Below are 19,360 nucleotides of genomic sequence, written 5' to 3'. Positions count from 1 at the left end.
GGATCTGTCGAGGAGGGCAGCCTTGCACCATCACTGGGCTGGGACCAAGGCACGACGGGGTACATGGACCCTAAGTTGGGGGTAGCTTCAGGCAACCCGATAATTTACCCGAGGAGAACGGAGTCTTCAAGATCCGCTCTCCACCCGCTCCAAAATCGGGGTACTAGCGCAATGAGAGGGATAGGACTTTTCACAAATGCGGTCCAAGAAATCCCAAGCATGAACCCTGAGAGCAAGCTCCCACACTTAGCCATAGTGGGGAGCGGGACCTGACTAGTTTCAGGCTACAGGGACCAACTAGAGAGAAACAAGGTGCCACGGGAAAGGTCACGGATCAACAGGCAACACCAACGGGACCCAGGCATGCTCCCCCTCAGCGGCAGCGGTGTCCAGAACTTTGGTTTACTACAGTTGTCGGTGTCAGCGTTATTGGACTGAGTGAGTACGCAAGTGACCCTTACGTCCCAAACGGCACCTCCCTCTCACCATCACGAGTCCCGGGGCATTCCGCCTACCCGTGGAGGCGTTAAACACCTGGCTGCCCACTCCATCGCCACTGGGTACTCCCAGCCGCAGCGGTGGTACTCCACCTTACCACACACCACGGGTGGCGTCACAAACTATTCCATACAATAATGTAAATACCCCCCTTTTTCTATTCGAGTGGCCGCAAGACCCCCGGGTCCGGACGCCCCTCGAGCCACCGCGGATCCGAATGCGAGCAGCCCAGCTGCTGGTACGGGGGCGGTACACATATTTTTCCCAGTGGTGGCACTGTAGGGAAATTGAACCCTGATCAATTGGGATCTAAGCAGCAAAACACCCAATGATCAGCTTATTATTAGGGGAAATTGATGACAGAAGGAAATGACAGCTCAAAAATGCTGCTGAATTTTAATGTATTTTTTTTTTTAAATAAAGAATAAATAGTATTTTTCCTACTTCTGAATTTATCTGCATTTCCTGGAAATGAGATAAGAAATTGTCCACAATGGTGAATTCTAAAGGGAAGCTGTCATGTCCCCAAATGCTATGGCTCTGTAGATAATCTGCAGCTAAATAGTGTTGTCCAGTTCAATTACTTCAAAATGCAGCTACCAGGAAAACATGAAGTTTATCCCTCCCAGCAGCCGCCGGTTTTCAGTCATAACACACAGAGAGCTGTGCAAGCACAATCCAACACTTTGATTGAAAGGTTGCTGTGCACAGACATGTTGCAGAGTGAGCTGTCAATCAAAGGGCAGGGGGGATGCTTACAGTTACTGCTCACAACGCTGTAAGCAATGACTGCAGCAACTCCAGGTATGCCTCTATAACTGAAAGCCGGAGGCTTCTGAGAGGAATAAAGTTCAATTTCTCCTGGTAGCAGTGCTTTCATTAAAGGGAATCAATCAGCAGGTTTTTGTTATATAATCTGACGGCAACATGAGGTGGAGGCTGAGATACCAATTTCATGGAGGTATCACTCATTAGACAGTCTACTGTTGATTTAATACAATCAGTGTTTTATTACCAGGAGATTAACACTGCTACACCAACCACTCTCTTTTCTCTGATAAGCAGCTCACTGGTAATAGACAATGTACACAGAGAGCTGTGGTGTGGGCGGGGTTAGCTTGCTGAGCTCTGCTGCATGCTACATCTAAACACTCTGATTGTGTTACAACTGCTGCACACAGTAAAATAATTGACACATCGCTGGAATCAGGGTCTCTGCCCCTACATCATGCTGCTATCAGATTAAGTAGTGAAAACCTGGTGACAGATTCTCTTTAAGGCAATCAGACAGTATGTTACCTGCAAATTAACCCTTTATCTGCAGATTAATAATTTTTGGGGAATAACAGGTTCAAACAGGTTCACTTTAAAGGAAGTATCCAAGTAAATTATCAGCATTAGTATAACGTATATATTACTTAAATAAAAATGTCCAGATTTGTAACTAGAAAAATGCAGAAACCAAACCATTGTTTTCAGGTGCGATCATCCCAAAATCAGTACTAAAAAAATAAATGAACCAGTTGGGAGACAATCAGCTTCACCCATCTATAGCAGATTCAAGGGCAAAGATTATATTTAAATGGAAACATATGATTAGTGCCCTGACTGCCGAAATCACATACCCGACACAAACTCCGCGTGACTGACGTTCCAGCTTCTCATGTAGCTCTACCACCGAGCAACATCTGATTCGCCGGCTGCTTTAGAGATGTACCAGTTCCTCACCGGATTAGAAAACATGTCTGATTCATTCTAAAATATTCTGCACCCATCTATTGGTATATTGTCTATTGGTATATTGGTATATTGTCTATTGGTATATTGGTATATTGTCTATTGGTATATTGGTATATTGTCTATTGGTATATTGGTATATTGTCTATTGGTATATTGGTATATTGTCTATTGGTATATTGGTATATTGTCTATTGGTATATTCGTATATTGTCTATTGGTATATTGGTATATTGGTATATTGGTATATTGTCTATTGGTATATTGGTATATTGTCTATTGGTATATTGGTATATTGTCTATTGGTATATTGGTATATTGTCTATTGGTATATTGGTATATTGGTATATTGTCTATTGGTATATTGGTATATTGTCTATTGGTATATTGGTATATTGTCATAAAGTGTACAAAGTGCCACAACGGTTAGGGCCAAATACCAATGCTATTGTGACGCCATATACCACAAAATTAATATACCGTACAGTGCCAAAGTAACAACATCACATAATACATAACACTGCCCACTCAGTGCCCTGATAACACTGGCAACAGAGATCATATAATACCTACATAGAGTGCCAAAATGCAATGCCCTAATAAAATCAAAATCCACTGCCCTAATAATACTGACATACAGTGCCCTAATAATACCAAAATCCAGTGTCCAATCAATATTGATGTACAGTGTCCACATAACACCAATGTCCAGTGCTCAATTAATAAAAAAAAACCCATTATTTAATAGTGCTATATAATGTCGATATCAGGGTGCGTTCCCACGATCAGTGTTTCTCGCTTTCCGGACGCAGTGTATCTTGGCTTCGTCCAAAACACATTGTTTTACCGTACAAGCAAAGTGGATGGGATTTATGGAAATCTCATGTCTACTGCGCTTCTTTTTACGCTGTGTAATCTGAGCTATGGAGCGTTTTTTCAAATCCCAGCATGTCAGTTTCTATTGCGAGAACACTCAGTTTTCCGTGTGGATTTTCCTGATAGACTGGCATTGGATCCGGAAAATAAGTAAAAGACACACATGCGTTTTTTGGTGCGTTTATGCAGTGGAAAAGTATCAAAAACGTGTGTAATCCGCACCTAGGAAAGTTGATACCAGGAAACTTCAAAAGAAAACCACTTTTTTTAATGGTTGACACACCAAGGAGAGACAAAATATGTGGAATGAAAATCAAAATTGTCATAAAAACACAGCATCAAAAATCTCAGAAAACCGCAGCATCAAAAACATGATAAAACCGCAGCATCAAAAATATCATAAAAACACAGCATCAAAAATATCATAAAAATACAGAATCAAAAAGGTGATAAAACTGCAGCATCAAAAATCTCAGAAAACCGCAGCATCAAAAAAAGTCATAAAAATGCAGCATCTAAAATGTTATAAAAATGCCACATCAAAAACGGCATAAAACCGCAGCATCAAAAAAGTTAAAAAAACACAGCATCAAAAAAAGTCATAAAAATGCAGCATCTAAAATTTTATAAAAATGCCGCATCAAAAACGGCATAAAACCGCAGCATCAAAAAAGTAAAAAATACACAGCATCAAAAAAGTCATAAAAATGCAGCATCAAAAATGTCATAAAAATGCAGCATCAAAAATGCTATAAAAATACTGCATCAAAAACGGCATAAAACCGCAGCATCAAAAAAGTCATAAAAACACAGCATCAAAAATGCTAGAAAAATGCAGCATAAAAAAATGCTATAAAAATGCAGCATCAAAAAGACATAAAAATGCACCATCAAAAACATCATAAAACCTCAGCACCAAATACGCCATAAATATGCAGCATCAAAAACGCCATAAAAACGCAGCATCAAAAAAGTAAAAAAAAGCAGCATCAAAAACGTCATAAAAATGCAGCACCAAGAATGCTATAAAAATGCAGCATCAAAACATGATAAAAATTAACCATCAAAAACGTCACAAAATGCAGCATCAAAACCATCATAAAAGCGCAGCATCAAAAAAGAAAAAAAAAACCGCAGCATCAAAAACGTCATAAAAACAAACACAAAAATGCAATGAAAAAAACAAATGTAAACTCAGATTGTGCACAAATTCTGCAGCATCAAAAGCTCAGCTGATCCAGATCGTGGGAACGTAGACTTAAGGGGGCTTTACACGGTAACTATATCGCAATCGTGCGTAACCGCCCCCATCGTTTGTGCGACACGGGCATATTGCTGCCCGTTGCGCACAAAATCGCGCTCCCCCGTCACACGGCTTACCTACCCCTGCGACATTGCTCTCGCCGGCGATCTGCCTCCTTTCTAAGGGGGCGGGTCGTGCGGCGTCACAGCGACGTCACTAAGCAGCCGTTCAATAGAAGCGGAGGGGCGAAGATGAGCGGGACGTAACATCCCGCCCACCTCCTTCCTTCCTCATTGCCAGCGGCCGCAGGTAAGAAGATGTTCGTCGCTCCTGCGGTGTCACAGACAGAGATGTGTGCTGCCGCAGGAACGAGGAACAACATCGCTAATGAGAGGTGACCGATTTTTGGTTTTAGGACGACCTCTCCGCGGCAAACTATTTTTGCCACTTTTGCGATCGTTTTAGGTCGCACAAAAGTGTCACACACTGCGATAACTGTAATGACGCCGGATGTGCGTGCCGGATAGCTTTACATGCTACAATAAATCTAACGATGTGTCGGCGGGGTCACGTCGAAAGTGACGCACATCCGGCATCGTTAGTGGTGTTGTAGTATGTGACAGGTATGTGCGATTGCGATTGTACGAAAACACGTTGATCGCATGCACATCGTTCAAATTCTAAAAATTGAACGTCCGGTTGTCCAATGTTCCCGAGGCAGCACACATCGCTGTGTGTGACACCCCAGGAACGATGAACACAGCTTACCTGCGTCCCGCGGCTCCCGACGGCTATGCGGAAGGAAGGAGGTGGGCGGGATGTTTACCTCCCGCTCAGCTCCGCCCCTCCGCTTCTATTGGCTGGCCGCTGTGTGACGTCGCTGTGACGCCGAATGGTCCCGCTCACTACAGGAAGTGGATGTTCGCCGCCCACAGCGAGGTCGTATGGATGGGTAAGTACGTGTGACGGGATTTTATCGTTTGTGCGACACGGGCAACAAATTGAACGTGCTGCACATAGGATGGGGGTGTGTGCGATCGCATACGAGATCACATGTGTAATAAGCAGGCTTTACAATCATAGACAGATATATCACTGGTGGTCATGGGTGTCTTGTGTCTTATCTCACACTATGACAGTATCCAACCAGAGAAGCCCATACACAGATGTAGCAGTGCTGAATTTGTCATTTAGCACAACTTACGATGACCGAATTGAGACATCTAAGTGCAAACCGTGAAGTCCGGACCGGTCATGTGTCTCCGGAGCCGAACTCATTGGGTCTAGAGGTCTGCGGCTGGGTTCGGACATCACGGTCTGGAGAGTGTTTTTCAGACGTCCGAATTCGGCCTTACAAGTGATTCCTGATCTGTAACTTTTAATAGAACTGTGTATGTGCATAAAAATAATACGTATCTGAATGGTTACAATATTTCCTTCCCCTACCAAGCTGCATCCACTTACCAGGGGATTAAATGATAGTTTGTATCTATAAAAGCCGCCTGCAATATATATGGAGTTTTATGTGAAATCCATTCTGTCTGCAATTATCCTAAAAAACTGTGGTAACCGCATGAGAAAACGAGTCCCACCGTAATATGAACTCGGCTACACAAGCGCTGATGGTAACAGGGGGCACTGATGGACTCATCTTAAGCCGGGTGCCATTCTTTATTATTTTGGGGCTCCTGTGTCTCGTCTACGCCCCTGAGCAACGCTAAACAGGAATTCTGACTCCCAGCCACAGAGCACTAAAATCCTGACTGTTCAGTACATATTGGTAAATAGAAAATAATGAATACACCATATATCAATCACCATAAACCATGAGGAAAAGTCTGCAGTATGTGAGATGCATATACACTGACAAGCAAAAGGGTAACAATGTTTTGAGCGTTTGACTTTCAGGCTCCGTATCTCCCCATCCTCTACAGCTTTGACCGTGAGGCGACCTTCATTTTATAGACAATCATCTTGGTTATCTCATATATAAATTTGACTTGTGACTATTCAGCATATGATTAGTTATGCAGATTCGTGTCTGGTCACTGCATTGTTACTGTTTTGCTCCTAAAAAAAAATCTAAATTTTAATTTTTATTATTTTATTAGTATTTTGTAAATCTCCTTTGGCCTGAATCCCTCTGGGTTCTTGATCAGATTCAAGCAAGTCTCGACCAAAATGTGATCCCAGGTCTCTTCTGCACGTTCCCAGTGTTGGTGTATACTGGTCGCTCACTTGGGAATGTATACATCTTTTTCTTCACCTCTACCCACAAGTTTAGGATTGGGTTGAGGTCTGGGGACTGTGGGGACAATCCAGCTCCTCTACTTCACTGAACTATCTCTTCTCTAATCTTTCCGTATGCTTTGGGTCATTGTTCTATTGCAACACTATGTCGCCCTTTTATATTCATAGTACTAGAATATACAAAGTAACTCATCCTGTAGGATACTCACATACAGCTCAGCATTGAGATCATCATCCATCCTGGACAAGTATCCAGCGCCTTTGGCTGTGAAACACCCCATATCATCAGGCTTTCTCCACCGAACTTCACAGTTCCTTCACTTGTTAGATCCATTGCCCCTTTTCCCCTTGTTTCTTCCAGACCCATTTGCCCTCATCAGAGTCTAGTATATCGACTTTTTGTCTCATCGCTCCAAATCACCCATTTCTATCTTCTACTGTACAGTTTCCGTACGTTTTTTGGAAATTTGAGCTTCTTTTGACGATGTTGAAGTCAAGGCTTCATCACCTTTTCTAAGGCCACCATTCCAGACTTGTGTAACCTACGTCGCATGGACGTCTGTGACCTCACTATTATGAAGCAGACGAGCCGCCTCCACTGCCGGGTTTGTCGCACCAGAAATGATAGTCCTTGTGATGAGACGACTTGTTGACTGATATTTTGCCTGGATGTCACCTCTTGGCTTTGAATGGATGGACGGACTACATTTCCTGTTCTTCCAACCGTCATGGCCTCATATGACGCAGTTTGGCATTCTTCTTGGCCGATAGACCACTATTGATGAGCTGGATGATGTTGTTTCTCTTTTCTTGGGAAATCTTCTTCATGGCTGCTCCTCCATTCAAACCACTGACCTTTCTCTTGAGAATCAACCTAATAACACACTGAGCTATTAGGGAATGTGAGAACAGGTTGTATTTTGTAGTATACAGTAAAAAAAGACTATTCCACCACCAGGAGCAAAACAGTAACAATGCAGTGACCTGACAAGAATCTGTATAACTAATTGCATGATAAATAGTTACAAGTCAAATTTATGTATAAGATAACCAAGATGATTGTCTATAAAATGAAGGTCGTCTTACACTCAAAGCTGTAGAGGATGGTGAGATATGGAGCCTGAAAGTGAGAAGTGCAAAACATTGTTACCCTTTTGCTCGTCAGTCGACATGCCACCCTAGGTACCAGCCTATACCAAGCTTTCACAGATCTAATGCATTAGTTTAAAGTGGTATTCTTCAGTTTGTAAGCTATTCACTATCTGTGAATGAAGCGGTTGATCATACACATTGTCACTCCATTCATTCTTATAGAGCGTCCTGAAGAGCAGCCGAGTATTTGGACAACTTACAAACTTGAGAATACACCTTTAAGTATCATAAGCAAGTAACTTTTCCAATTATGTGCAAATTAAACTCATTGTATAAAGAGAAGTTCTACAACTTTCTAATATACTTGTGTATACATTTGTCACAAGTTTCAAGATCTCTGCTTGCTGCTCTCAATTGGAAATCTCATCTGATAATTTTAAAGTCTTAAGTTTTCTTCTCTTTGCTCAGAGTTTGCAGCCAGTTGCTATAGTTGTCTTGCTGCATTGCAAAGACATACTGTGAATTTTCTTATTTTCGTACTATAAATTGACACTTATTTGTAAGTGTTAAAGAATAACTAAACATTTATTTTTATTTAATTATCCTCCAGACAATGCAAAGTTATGAACTTTTGTGGTATATTTTATTACCTTATTTTGCTTTCTTGTCTCCTACATACCACGCCACAGTGCTGTTTTAACCGCTTAGATCCCTAATAACCTGCTTTCAACTGCTGCTCAACAAGAATCCATACTCTAATTAGAAATTTAAGATGGAAATCCCCCTTGACTGGGGTATGGAAGAGAAGAGCTGAAAGGTTCAGACAGGAAAAGTCCAGTTCTCTGACCATTTGTAAACAGAGTATGGATCTTGACTGAGCAGCAGATGAAAGCGGCTTCTAAAGGTGCATGAACTGTTTAGGTGAAATTAGCACCGCAGCATAGTCTTTGGGAAAAAAAGAAGCTAAATATGGTAATGAACTATATTACAAAATTTTGCAATAAAGGGGGAAGACTAAACAAGAATTCAGACTTTTTTTTAGAAATTTAATATGGAAATTTCCCTTGTCTGCAGTATGGAAGAGGAGAGCTGAGCGATTCAGACAGGGGATGTCCAGTTCTCTGACCATTTGTAAACAGAGTATGGATCTCGACTGAGCAGCAGATGAAAGCAGCTTCTAAAGGTGCATGAACTGTTTAGGTGAATCTAGCAATGGGAGAAAAAGAAATAAAATATGGTAATCAATGATACTACAGAAGCTCAGAATTTAGCAACAAGAGGAGATTGCTAAACAAGAATCCATACCCTATTTAGAAATTTAATGTGGGAATTCCCCTTGTCTGGGGTATGAAAGAGGAGAGCACAGAGGTTCAGACAATGGAAGTTCAGTTCTATGACGACTTGTAAACAAAGTACGGATTTTGACTGAGCAGCAGACAAAAGCAGCTTCTGAAGGTGCATGAACTGTTTATGTGCACTGCAGCATAGTCTTTGGAAGAAAATGAAGTTCAGTTCTCTGACCATGTGTAAAAAGAGTATGGATCTTGACCAAGCAGCAGATTAAAGCAGCTTCTAAAGGTGTATGAACTGTTTAGATGAAACTAGTACTGCAGCATATTCTTTGGGAGAAGAACAAGAAGTTCAATTGTCTGAACATTTGTTAACAGAGTATGGATGTTGACTGAGCAGCAGATGAAAGCAGCTTCTGAAGGTGCATGAACTGTTTAGGTGAAGCTAGCACTACAGCATAGCCTTAATCCATACTCTATTTAGAAATGTAAGGGTATGTCTGCGGTATGGAAGAGGAGAGCTAAGATGTTCAGACAGGGAAAGTCCAGTTCTCTGACCATTTGTAAACAGAGTACATATCTTGACTGAGCAACAGATGAAAGCAGCTTCTAAAGGTGCATGAACTGATTAGGTGAAACTAGCATTGCAGCTTAGTTTTTGGGAGCAAAAGAAGCAAAATACACAGAGTATATTAGAGAGTTGAAGCATATGAATCATAAAATCCCTGTAATATTGTATTGGTAAGTGCACATGGATACATATTGGTGTTCACTGGATGACGCCATATTTTTGGAGTACATGGAGATGCAGAATGCAGAGTTCTCATTGGTTTCTGATAAAACAACGGTCCTTGTGGTTGTGATTTAGTCCCTATCGGCAGACATCAGGCTAGAGGAGAGAATATTACAATGAAAGCAAGCAGTTTGAGCAGGTGAGTGTCTAGAGAAAAACCCTTTTTTTATAAATTCCTGGATGAAGCTTATTATGTTTGTTATCTTTACCCACCAAAGCATTTACTTTGGTTTGTCGCCCGATCCACAAACACTTTCGAGGAGATGACATTACCGAAAGGCAGGAACATCTGCATCAGCTCGGTGTCCCCAAATTCCTGGGGCAGATGGTAGATAAACAGGTTGCAGCCCTCGGGTCCTGAGAAGACAAAAAGAAAAAAAGACAAAAACACAGAAGATCACAAGTCACTCACTGGATTACTGGATCCTCAAGAAAACATGATTTAAATACAACATGATTGTATATAGATCCAAATTGCTGCCCTAGCTTTGTAATGAAATACCCTGTCCAAGGTGTGTTTGTTTGACCCCATCTTGCCCCCAACACCTGTCAGCCCTGTTCACCTTAAAGTTCCTAATCAAGACAATTTGTTGCCATCTAATGTCGGAGAAGCTCAATACAGAGACCCTGATTCCAGTGATGTCACTTACTGGGCTTTTTGTAATTTTGATAAAATCACTGTTTTATCAGCAGGAGATTATAAATAGAGGACTAGTACAACTGCTGCCATGTAGTCCTTTATATTTATGAGCTCTGTATAACCCCACCCCCACCAATGATTGGCAGCTTTCTTTGCACATAAAGCTGCCAATCAGTGGGTGAGTGGGGATATACGGAGCTCAGTATTCTGAGGACTGCTAGATCAGCAGCAAATTAAACAGGGATTTTAACAAAACTGCAGCAAGCAGCTCAGTAAGTGACAAAATGCTGGAATCAGGCTCACTGCATTATGCAGATCCTAGAAGTGGTAGCAAAAACCTGATGACAGATTCACGGCACATTTTTATCATCACAGACTACATAGCTAAAAATATCAACTACTTGGCAACAGTGTGAATTTTACAATTTTCCAGGACGGGCAGTAATTTTTGTAAACATTCTTAGCAAGTTTGGCATACCAAAGACAAGCACTGCAGCAAGCAATAGGAAGCTTTATTTTGTGCCGTCATTTCCCCAACTTTGCCCAGTTATAAATATACGTGCACAAAAACATTTCTCATAGTATGATGTTCCCCTCAAAGTATGATGCTCCCACAGAGTATGATGCCCCCCACAGAATATGATGCCCCCACATAGTATGATGCCCCCCACAGAGTATAATGCCCCCCACATAGTATGATGCCCCCCACAGAGTATAATGCCCCCCATAGAGTGCGATGCTCCCCCCACATAGTATGATGCCCCCCATAGAGTGCGATGCTGCCCCCACATAGTATGATGCCCCCCACAGAGTATAATGCCCCCCACAGAGTGCGATGCTCCCCCCACATAGTATGATGCCCCCCACAGAGTATAATGCCCCCCACAGAGTGCGATGCTCCCCCCACAGAGTATGATGCCCCCACAGAGTATGATGCAGCCACTGTACAATTTCCACACAGTATGATGCCCCTAGTGTCCCCCATACAGTATAATGCCTTTTCAACCCCACCAAAACACTATTATGACCCCACAAAACATTTCCTTGCAGCTCTTCACACAGTATGGTACTAGAGAAGTACATTCCCCACAGCCCACCAAACTGTATAGTGCATCCACAGCCAGTCATACACAGTATGATGCACCCACTGTGTATTCATCCATAGGCCTCCAGACAGTAGGCTATCCCCACAATTTTGAATCTAGCACAGTATGCCATCACAGCCACCCACACAATATGATCATCCACATAGTAAGATGGCCTCACTTCTCCCTCAGAGTACATTCCACACAGTATGATGCCACCTCCTTAAATTCACCCATAGCCCTCCAGACAGTAGGATTCCCCCACAATCTCACCTCTAGCATAGTATGATGCCACCACAGCCACCCTCACAATATGATCCTACTACACCCATCCACATGCTATGATTCCCTCACTGATTCCTCAGAGTACATTCCCACACAGTAGGATGTCCCCACCCTACGTTCACCCATAGCCGTCCAGACAGTAGGACACCCTCAAAATCTTGCCTCTAACATAGTATGATGCCACCACAGCCACCCACACAATATGATCCTACTACACCCATCCACATGCTATGATGCCCTCACTGATTCCTCAGAGTACATTCCCACACAGTAGGATGTCTCCACCCTACGTTCACCCATAGCCGTCCAGACAGTAGGATACCCTCAAAATCTTACTATCGAACATAGTATTATGCCACCACAGCCACCCTCACAATATGATCTTCCTACATCCATCCACATGCTATGATGCCCTCACTTCTCCCTCAGAGTACATTCCCACAACAGTATGATGCCCTCACCCTACGTTCACCCATAGCTCTCCAGACAGTAGGACACCTTCAAAATCTTGCCTCTAACATAGTATTATGCCACCACAGCCACCCACACAATATGATCCTCCAACACTCATCCACATGGTATGATTCCCTCACTGATTCCTCAGAGTACATTCCCACACAGTATGATGTCCCCACCCTACGTTTACCCATAGCCGTCCAGACAGTAGGATACCCTCAAAATCTTACTATCGAACATAGTATTATGCCACCACAGCCACCCTCACAATATGATCTTCCTACATCCATCCACATGGAAAGATGCCCTCACTGCTCCCTCAGAGTACATCATACACAGTATGATGCCCCTACATTCCTCTTCACCCTGCATGATGTCACCACGGTCGCAGTAACACTTAATGTGATGTACCCCAGTGCCACCCACACACAGTACGATGCCATGGTCATGCATCAAAGGTTTAAAAACTATGTTAGAAAATTCATGCAGAAACAGGGAGAACATAGAGATGTTGACCTTGGTTGGAACGCAACAGTGCTAACCATAGAGCCACCATGTGCCCTGTTTGAGTGAACTCCCTCACGACTAAGACCAGACGAGTAACTACAAAAGCTGGTTTTCGATAGCAAACTTATAAATAAGGGTCCCCCGCTCATTATCCCTAGACTCTATGTGCGGCCCGCCCTGACACCCCCAAATGGAACTTCAGGAGGACCCCAAAATGATGAGCCGGGAGGGTGTCCGGGGGCCTGGTGGTGGTGAGTGGGAGCACAGCGCAGCCGGATGACCACTTTTCTAAGGCACTAAACATTCAGCCCTTGATTGTTGGGGTCACATTGCCGTCATGTGGCCAGCTGCTATTGGATATACGCCATTGACTATAACTACTTACATTGTCTATTCGGCATCTAAAAAATAGGAATGGAACGTGCACGAAAAAGCTAACTACAATGGGCAGGTTTGCTCTTCTTCAACGTTTTTGACCCACTCCAAGTTTTGTATTTCCAATACAAACCACATTATTGCTGAGCGGCGCTATGTTTAGTCTTTATGGGAAGATGTTTAGATTGTGTTTTAGCTAATCTCTGGCGGGATATGTATGGGGCGACCCAAGGGCCTCTGCCCACCTCTCATTTTCCAATTTCATTCACCTTGCTGGCAAAATGAAAGAAGATGGATCCGTGCCCTGACAGATGCCCATTTAAAGCACATTAAAATTCTTCTGTCTCAGCGTGAACACAATTAGGGTCTCGGAGCATTTCCCGGTACTAATAGAAGATGAAGCCTTGATGAATATTTGCTAAGTATAATTTTCCCCCCACTAATTTGCTAAGAGCGGTGTCGTGAGAGAGCAGCTGATCTCTGCATTTCAGACAAAAACTTAAGTTCAAAGGTGACAGAGAAGCTTAATCTAAAGTCGAGGGTGCGTGGGCGGCCTAAATTAATGAACAGAGGCGATTTTATTTTAACCTTTTATTGCCATGGACTCATTGTTACACGGCTGCAGCTTCAAAAGTGTGGGAAAAAAATAAGAAAACTTTTCTATGAAAGAGGAAAGTTGGAGTAAAGGTCTATGGATTGGGAATGAATATGACCCCTACTTTTCCTCTTATATATACACAGACATGGCTCCCTTCAGCTTTTCGCAAACTTCATTAAGGACTCTGATTTTCCACTTGAACCATTCATAGAATGCAATGCCCATCATAACCACTGTGTGACACATAAATACACATCTGGCATCATTTTTTTCTGATAGAGTACTACAAAGGTTTTTCTTATTTCTTTAAGACTGGTCATCTGGCAACACTCAGTTTTGCCTATATCCAGACAAGAGTAAAGCTAAGGAAGGGTATGTCTGTATAATGACTGCTACCCTGTTTTAAAGAGCATTAAAATCAGAAGCGGACAGATTAATTTTGCAACTGAGATTTCGTACTAATCTACATAGTTTGGTCTGGTGGTGAACACTATATTTTTCAACTGAGCTTTCGTACTAATCTACATAGTTTGGTCTGGTGATGAACACCTTATTTTTCCAACTGAGCTTTCGTACTAATCTACATAGTTTGGTCTGGTGATGAACACTTTATTTTTCCAACTGAGCTTTCGTACTAATCTACATAGTTTGGTCTGGTGATGAACACTTTATTTTTCCAACGGAGCTTTCGTGCTAATCTACATAGTTAGGTCTGGTGGTGAGCACTATATTTTTCCAACTGAGCTTTCACACTAATCTACATAGTTAGGTCTGGTGGTGAGCACTATATTTTTCCAACTGAGCTTTCGTACTAATCTACATAGTTTGGTCTGGTGATGAACACTTTATTTTTCCAACTGAGCTTTCGTACTAATCTACATAGTTAGGTCTGGTGGTGAGCACTATATTTTTCCAACTGAGCTTTCATACTAATCTACATAGTTTGGTCTGGTGATGAACACTTTATTTTTCCAACTGAGCTTTCGTACTAATCTACATAGTTAGGTCTGGTGGTGAGCACTATATTTTTCCAACTGAGCTTTCGTACTAATCTACATAGTTTGGTCTGGTGATGAACACTTTATTTTTCCAACTGAGCTTTCGTACTAATCTTCATAGTTTGGTCTGGTGGTGAATACTTTATTTTTCCAACTGAGCTTTCGTACTAATCTACATAGTTTGGTCTGATGGTAAACACTACTTACAAAAGTTGTACACTACTAGGATAACCCCTTCTGATTCCAGATATCATCTCCGCTGCTGGCGCAGTATCAGAGGTCCTAGGGATCGCGTGCCATTACAACGCATCCAATCTGTGCGGCTTCTCTCTTCCCGGCTTCCGACAAATGAGTTAATCAACAAGAAGTGAGCACTGCAGCTGGTTGATTGCACAGCTGTCCGAAATAGGGTTAAGAAGCTGGCGATGATTGGGTTTGTGTGATGTCCCAATGTCAAGTGATCCATGGCACCGCTGGAACCATGTCGGTCGTGGAGGTATTTATTTTTTTCTTTTACCTCCAGAAAACGTAGAAGCAGAAGGGATTGTCCTAGTAGTGGACAACCCCTTTAAAGCTCTTGATGAATACAGAACGCCACAGGTTTAACATCTCATATATACTGACCAAAAATATAAACTCAACACTTCGGTTTCTGCTCCAATTTTTCATGAGCTGAACTCAAAGATCTAACACTTTTTCTATTCTACAAAAGGCCTTTTTCTCTGAAATACTATTCACAATTTTGTCTAAATCTGTATTAGTGAGCTCTTCTCCTTTGCTGAAATAATCCATCCACCTCACAGGTGTGGCATATCAAGATGCTGATTACACAGCATGATTATTTCACAGGTGTGCCTTAGGCTGGCCACAATAAAAGGCCACTCCTAAAAGGTGCAGTTTTATCTCACAGCACAATGCCACAGATGTCATAAGTTTTGAGGGAGCGTACAATTGACATGCTGACTGCAGGGATGTCCTCCAGAGCTGTTGCTCGTTAATTGAATGTTCTTTTCTCTACCATAACCCGCCTCCAAAGGCTTTTCAGAGAATTTGGCTGCTCATCCAACTCACCACACAACTGCAGACCATGTGCAACCATCCCAGCCCAGGACCTCCACATCCAGCATCTTCACCTCCAAGATCGTCTCCACCAGCCACCCGGACAGCGGCTGCAACAATCGGTGCATAACTTAAGAATTTCTGTATAAACTGTCAGAAACCGTCTAAGGGAGGCTCTTCTGCTGCTCCACCTCATTGGCGTCTCCACCTGAATGACGTTCGTCTTCGTAACTGACTTGAGTTGGCAAATCCTCACATTCGATAGCGTCTGGCAGGTTGGAGAGGTTTCTCTTCATGGATGAATCCTGGCTTTCACTGTACAGGACAAATGGCAGCCTGGCAAATGGTGGTCACACCAGACCCTGACTGTTTTTCCTCCCATCCCCCAGCAACCCACTAAAACTGCACATTTTAGAGTGGCCTTTTATTGTGGCCAGCCTAAGGCACACCTGTGAAATAATCATGCTGTCTAATCAGCATCTTGATATGTCACACCTGTGAGGTGGATGGATTATCTCCGCAAAGGAGGAGTTCTCACTGACACGGATTTAGACAGATTTGTGAACAATATTTGAGGGGATAAGGTTGTCCCATACTTTTACATTGATGGCCTATCCTTAGGATAGGTCATCAATGTCTGATCGGTTGGGGTTCGACACCCCGCGCCCTCACCGATCAGCTGTTCTCGATCCTGGCGGCAGTAGCAGACAGCCAGAAATGCTCAGTACCGGAGCTGCTCCATCTGCTTATAGTGGCCACACCTAGGTTCTGCACATTCACCTCCTATTGATTTGAATAAAATGTGCAGAAGGGGTTATAGGGGATGTGCAGTAGGGGTTATAGGGGTTGTCCACTACTTTTAAAGTGATGACCTATCCTTAGGATAAATCATCAATGTAAGATCGGTGGGGGTCCAACACAGATAGCAGTCACAGCCAGGTACTGTACATGCACCTCACATTGAAATCAATAGGAGGCAGATGTGCAGCAGCGGTCAATATCAGAAGACGGGGCAGCTCCGGAACTGAACATTTCCGGATGCCTGCTGCCACCGCCAGGACCGAGATCAGTTAATCGGCGGAGGTGAGGGGTGTCGGACCCTGGCCGATGAGACATGAGGATAGGCCATCAATGTAAAAGTAGGGGACAACCTCTTTAAAGTACAGATGGGTCCACCCTTAGTTGTACACTTCTTTTGCTAAAATGGTTGTTTGACCATTTTAAATGGGTAAACTAACCAAGAACTTGTACAAACAAGTAACTTTGCAATTTAGTTGTTATTAACAATCTTCTTCCTTTTCAAAAACGGAGGGATTTTACAATGTATTTACTGCTACGCCATGCCTCCGCTGCAGTGACTGGTCTTCTAGGCAAGGAGCGCAAGGCTTAGAAACGCTTTGCTGTAATCCGGCCAGGTTCAGTGCCGTTGCACTCCTTCGATGATCGCAGAATGCACAGATCAGGCCAATGTCACAGCCATGCCACTGGCCTGAACAGTCAATCAAACCGAAGCACACCATGATACGGCAAGCAGGACGCCGGGAGGCACTGGAGCGGTGTGGTCCTGAAGACAAGTTGAGAAAACCCTTTTAAGTTCTCCTAATTTCTCATTATATATATTTAATACAATATTGCAACATAATGAGTTACTACGTGACAGGTGTCATGGTCATCTCCCTGTTTTTAGAGACTAGCTTTAGGATTGGTGCCTCTAATCTCCATCTGGTTCTCTACATTTAAATGTTGTTTGTTTCTCTTGGTGCTGAAACAGTTAATGTCAGTTTTGCTGCTGTCAGCTTTCCAGCAGTGCATGTCAGCTGAAGCTGCTCTGTAGCCACACTCCTTTGTATTTAAGTAGCAAGGTTTCCCAGCAGTCTTTGTATACAAACTATTTGTATTCTGGCTGCCTCGGTGGAAGGAGCTGCTGTGGATTTGTCCTGAAGTTGAATCTTCTGCATTTTGGTTGTTTTTCCCCTGTTTGTCTCACCTACCCTCCTGTTTTATTAGTGCAGTGGTGGGCCTAGTGAGCCTTACCTTCTCACTCACTAGCCAGGACTATACTATCCACTTTTCAGGGTTTCAGGTTCCTACTCGGCGACAGATGCGGAGCCTGTATAGGGTCTGGCCAGGAGTGCAGGGTATAGCGGCAGGTAAGGGCAGGAGCTTTCCCATCTATCCTCTCACTAGTGCCAGGGTACACCGTCGTTATTGTGTTCCTGGTGTCCCCCCTTGTTTGTGGTGTTGTTGTGGGGTACGTTTATTGTGCGTCAGACATCTGTTGGTCTGAACGCACTCCCGACGTGTAAAAGCGTGACAACAAGTTGCAGTTCATATCACACCAGATAGATCAGTGATTTCCATAGACTGCACATTGCCTAAAAGAATCTCCAGCCTTCAAACTCCCTGTAGATCGTGAAAAGCTAAGACCACCTCGGCCGCTGGGGAGGAAACAACTGCGCCATCAGCTTTCTAACCGCAATTAGATCCGTGTGATCCCCGGTAAACACTCACTTATGTTTTGCACCTAATTAGGTTTTTTTCAGGGGTTTGGTAATGCGACCAAAATAGATATATGAAGAAATAAAATCAATTCATGTTTAATGTTGAAGTGATAAAATGAAGATTGCATCGTTAATGCCGCTATCCCCGTTACAGCTAAATAGCAGTGACATTTAGGTGCTTAGATCTTAATGATGGATGCCTTGTTACATAAAAGTCTAACAAGTAGAAGTAATGGCCCATATTAAACTGGAGGTTCATTTGTAAACAGACTCCAGATCCAGATCCTTATTGTCTATAATGTCAGGTCGAGTTCAGGCAATGGCTGATTATGGATTTAAAGAGAACTCAATACCAATGTCAAAGGAGGCAACTATCAATGTATTGCTACATGGCGAACACTGGGAGAAAGCAGAGCCAAATAAGATAAAATCATCTAATTTTATAGAGTATGTGATAAAGCCAATACAAAAATCTCTTTTAAACTATGCTATCTCATAAAAAAAACACTCCATAGTGCTGGTGATATCTCCCTTCTTTGTAATGTGCTGCTCCCTGCCTGTTGTAAGTGTAATCTGTCACCAGCACAAAGACACAAGACAGATTACAGGAAACAGGGGCCGAGTATCGAATCTCCATGAGAAGCGGGGGCCGAGCATTGTATCTCTATGGGAAGTGGGGGCCGAGCATTGTATGTCTATGGGAAGTGGGGGCCGAGCATTGTATGTCTAAGGGAACTGGGGGCCGAGCATCGAATCTCCATGAGAAGCGGGGGCCGAGCATTGTATCTCTATGGGAAGTGGGGGCCGAGCATTGTATCTCTAAGGGAAGTGGGGGCCGAGCATTGTACGTCTAAGGGAAGTGGGGGCAGAGGATTGTATCTCTAAGGGAAGTGGGGGCCGAGCATTGTAACTCTATGGGAAGTGGGGGCCGAGCATTGTATCTCTAAGGGAAGTGGGGGCCGAGCACTGTATCTCTAAGGGAAGTGGGGGCCGAGCATTGTATCTCTATGGGAAGTAGGGGCAGAGCATTGTATCTCTAAGGGAAGTGGGGGCAGAGCATTGTACCTCTAAGGGAAGT

General features: G+C 43.1%; 1 protein-coding gene across 16 annotated transcripts in view; it reads right to left on the bottom strand.

Moving 5' to 3' along the window:
- CELF4 (CUGBP Elav-like family member 4) overlaps positions 1-19,360 on the bottom strand; it is a 1,553,364-nt gene that overhangs the window by 108,085 nt on the left and 1,425,919 nt on the right. For 9 of the 16 annotated variants that reach the window (XM_075327636.1, XM_075327668.1, XM_075327591.1 and 6 more), the window contains one exon: positions 9,992-10,135. In XM_075327636.1, the coding sequence (XP_075183751.1) occupies positions 9,992-10,135 (144 nt within the window). The remainder of the gene's footprint in view (positions 1-9,991; positions 10,136-19,360) is intronic. The other 7 variants (XM_075327624.1, XM_075327630.1, XM_075327701.1 and 4 more) reach the window with 1 other exon arrangement.

The sequence above is a fragment of the Anomaloglossus baeobatrachus genome, chromosome 1 (genome assembly GCF_048569485.1).
Source record: "Anomaloglossus baeobatrachus isolate aAnoBae1 chromosome 1, aAnoBae1.hap1, whole genome shotgun sequence".
In the NCBI taxonomy this organism is placed as follows: domain Eukaryota; kingdom Metazoa; phylum Chordata; class Amphibia; order Anura; family Aromobatidae; genus Anomaloglossus; species Anomaloglossus baeobatrachus.
The sequence above is the reverse complement of the archived record's forward strand: the minus strand, read 5'-3'. Positions and strand labels throughout refer to the sequence as shown.